The 3,272-nt window shown below is 41.4% G+C and overlaps 1 protein-coding gene across 1 annotated transcript; it reads left to right on the forward strand.

Annotated features, from left to right (window-relative positions):
- The first annotated feature begins 2,159 nt into the window (after positions 1-2,159).
- Positions 2,160-2,681, forward strand: LOC147425549 (uncharacterized). The gene has a single exon (XM_086500080.1). The coding sequence runs from the start codon at positions 2,160-2,162 to the stop codon at positions 2,679-2,681; it is 522 nt and encodes a 173-aa protein (XP_086356206.1).
- Positions 2,682-3,272: the final 591 nt, after the last annotated feature.

The raw sequence follows: 3,272 nt of genomic DNA on the forward strand, positions 1-3,272 counted from the left end.
GGTATGAGCATGAGTAAAATCCAAGAGGGGTCCACCAAGAGAGAGAGAGAGAGGGACTCATTTTGGCAAGGCATTATCACACACACACTCAGACAATCTCATATGTGAATCAAGAAGACTCTCTCTCTCTCTCTCTCTCTCTCTCTCTCTCTCTCTCTCTCTCTCTCTCTCTCTCTCTCTCCTTCTCAAGCTTTAATGGAAAGCTCATCGTCTACTCCAAGCTTGTGAGACGGGAGGCCTACACTAGCAACTCTTGGCTTTGTGATGCAAATCCAACCAAGAGCCAAGCTTCATTGCATGCTCATCCCCTATACCATGCTAATTACTAAGCTATGCTAAGCTATTATGAGTGATTATGTGAAAAGATATACTTCTTTCTCATAAGAATACTCCTTCTTCCTCTCAATCTACTCTCATACCCCGCTAGCTCTCACCATCTTCGAAGGTGTGTTAGGTCTTGGGTCTGAGACCGTGAAGGAATTGATGTTGTGTTTTAAAGTGTTTGCTTAGTACTTGAAGCTTCCATCTTCATTGCACTAGATAGTTATTGAAAGTATTGTATTGTAAAATGTCTCCCTTGGTGGGGGAAACCTACAATACAAAGCCTTTTGGAGGAGGGACTGGCTCCATGTAAATCCGGTCCTCAACTGTTGTCAATAGATTAATTTTTCTCTCTTTTGAAGTATTGTTCATGCCTATCTAACTAGGTGTTATGATTTTTGTTGCTCTCTCCATCCAAGCACTCTTACTATGCTCATTAGGAATCTAGTCTAATGAAATGCTGACTATGTTTATGCTATTTTCCGCTACACACAAGTTACTAGGCCATTAAATGTTTACATCTAGCATCTTCAAAAGGATAAATTTTTAACTTAATAAGATACCGTTGGATAATCTTACCATGTCGTAGTACCTTGTCTTCATGTCGAAGAATAGCTTCGGGTTGTAGCACCTCTTCTTGGTCTTCAACTTTGGGAGGGCCTTCAATAATTGGTTCACTTGGTGGTGTTGAGATGTCCAGCTCTCCATGAGCTGGCACTCTTGGTAGGCCTTGGTGACCGTTGGCCACATTTACATCACCGACATGGTTGGTGACCGACATGGCGTATCCTTGGCAGGGATTCTACAACTGGCATATCTATCTAGCCAGCATAGCTACTTAGCGGGTTCACATTATGGACCGCATCTCTCTTTTGGTTGTACTACTTATGTAGTCAGTTTTTCATTATGTATATACACACTCATTTTGTGAAGTAGATGAAGAAGAAAGTTCAGCCCTCTACCGTGTGTATCTTCTTCTCTGTGTGTGTCTGTGTGTAGCTTAGGAGAAGGTCTCTCTCTTCTCTCCTCTTTCTTTTCATGGTATCAGAGCCAAGTTAGAGGTACTGACACGCTAATCTCTAGTAGTCTATAAATTCTCACAAGGTTCGGTACTAGGCTCAACTTAGGCTCTATCTGAGAGATAGAGTTCTAGTACAGGTAATCAAACAGGGACAACGAGATTTGCAGTTTTCTAGTTTCTGTGCAGGTTGCTGATTTGCATGCAAAATTGTGTGCAAATAAAGTTGGTACATGTATGCCTGATTGTGGATACATGTATATGAGATGTGGTCACTCTTGTTGAGTGTTTAGTAGATCACAGGTACCAGTACAGCAAGGTCGAAGGTTTTGTGCACATTAGGAAGAGGATGAGGTCTAGGAGGGCCTCTTTATTTGCCATGAGATTATGGAGGTGATTAACATTTTGACAAATAGGTGCATGCCATGTGTGCAAGAATGGTGGGTGTGTAAGAGAGGTGTAAGAATGGTCAGAGGATGCACTTTTTCCCCCAAAAAAGGGGGGGACAACTTTATGATTTTCGGCCTTCCATAGCTTCTACATACAATCTCCGATTTGAGTGGAGATTATAATCTACACGCCGAGCTCTTTTTGTAGATATGTTACTTGATATAGTTTTGCCCACTAGATTTTAAATTTCATTTTGGGGGAAATTTGAATTCAAATAAACTAGTCATTTTGCCTGTTTGAATTCAAAATCTCTCCTTTGATTGCTTCCTTAATACTAGAGCTTTGACTTCCTTAAACTGCAAATAAAGAGGCGTTCCTAAACCCCATTCTCTTCCTAATGAGTTGCAGATTTTTGGAGCTGGGTAGGAATATGGCAGACAAGTTCAACCAAATTGTTAGTGATAAGTTGGACAATAATAATTTCCCTACATGGAGGTTTCGGATGACAAACTTCCTACAAGGAAAGGGCTATTGGGATTACATTGAAGGTGAAAATGATGAAGCTCCATGGTGTCCCGAAGAGAACGCTACTCCAGAAGAGAAGAAAGACTTGAAAGATTGGAAGCAAGGCAAAAGCAAAGTCATGTATTGGCTATCTATGAGTGTCTCAGATAGTATGATGGTTTACTTAGAGAGTGCACCCTCTCCTGCCCTAGCATGGAAGAGATTAGAAAATCTCAATGAAGACCATACCAGAGTCATGAAGTTGCAAGTCAAAACAAAGCTAAATACAGTGAAGCGAGGCAACATGTCTATCAATGACTATGCCTCAAAGATCAAGACAATAACAAATTCTCTTGGATCTATTGGTGTCACAGTTGATGACGATGATGTTGTTGCTGCGACATTAGAAGGCTTGGAAAAAAATACAAAAACTTCAACTCCTCTATGAATACTAGAGCAGATGTTCTTGACTTTACAAAATTGAAAACCATGTTAATTCGTGAAGAGAAGAGTCTTAGTCTTAGTGCATCCTCTTCTCAGAGCAATATCAGTTCTGATCAGCAAGCCTTCTATTCAAATAGAGGTAGAGGCAGAGGTCGTGGCACAGGTGGTGGTCGCAGCAGTCAATATCAGAATTGTCAACAAAATCAGAGTCAAGGTCGTGGAAGAGGAAGACAAAATTATAGAGGCAGGGGGAGAGCTCCTTATTGGGTGGGCGGCCTTCAGGCACCACATTAGGCATACATATTTCCCAAGCCACATGCACTCAATGCAGTCCATGAGTCGTCATTTCGAACAATGAGCTCATCAACATCTTTTTGTGCTTTCGTAACTAATGGCACACATAACCTCATTTGGCATGCATATGATGTTTCCGTAAAGGCGCCACTCTGTTACAATATCGGGCAAGGCAAGACTCTCAAGAAAGAAGAAGGTCATCACCGAGAAGAGGCATGGTAGCTTCTGGTGAATTCTAATGCTCATAACAACATTACAAATAATGCCAAAAGTTGCCCTGTTCAGTTGCGTCGGCAAAACT

This window comes from Adiantum capillus-veneris, chromosome 25 (assembly GCF_014529385.1).
Source record: "Adiantum capillus-veneris isolate H3 chromosome 25, ASM1452938v2, whole genome shotgun sequence".
Lineage (NCBI taxonomy): Eukaryota > Viridiplantae > Streptophyta > Polypodiopsida > Polypodiales > Pteridaceae > Adiantum > Adiantum capillus-veneris.

Excerpts from the sequence above, each read along its gene's own strand:
- LOC147425549 (XM_086500080.1), top strand. The coding sequence starts at position 2,160 with ATGGCAGACAAGTTCAACCAAATTGTTAGTGATAAGTTGGACAATAAT.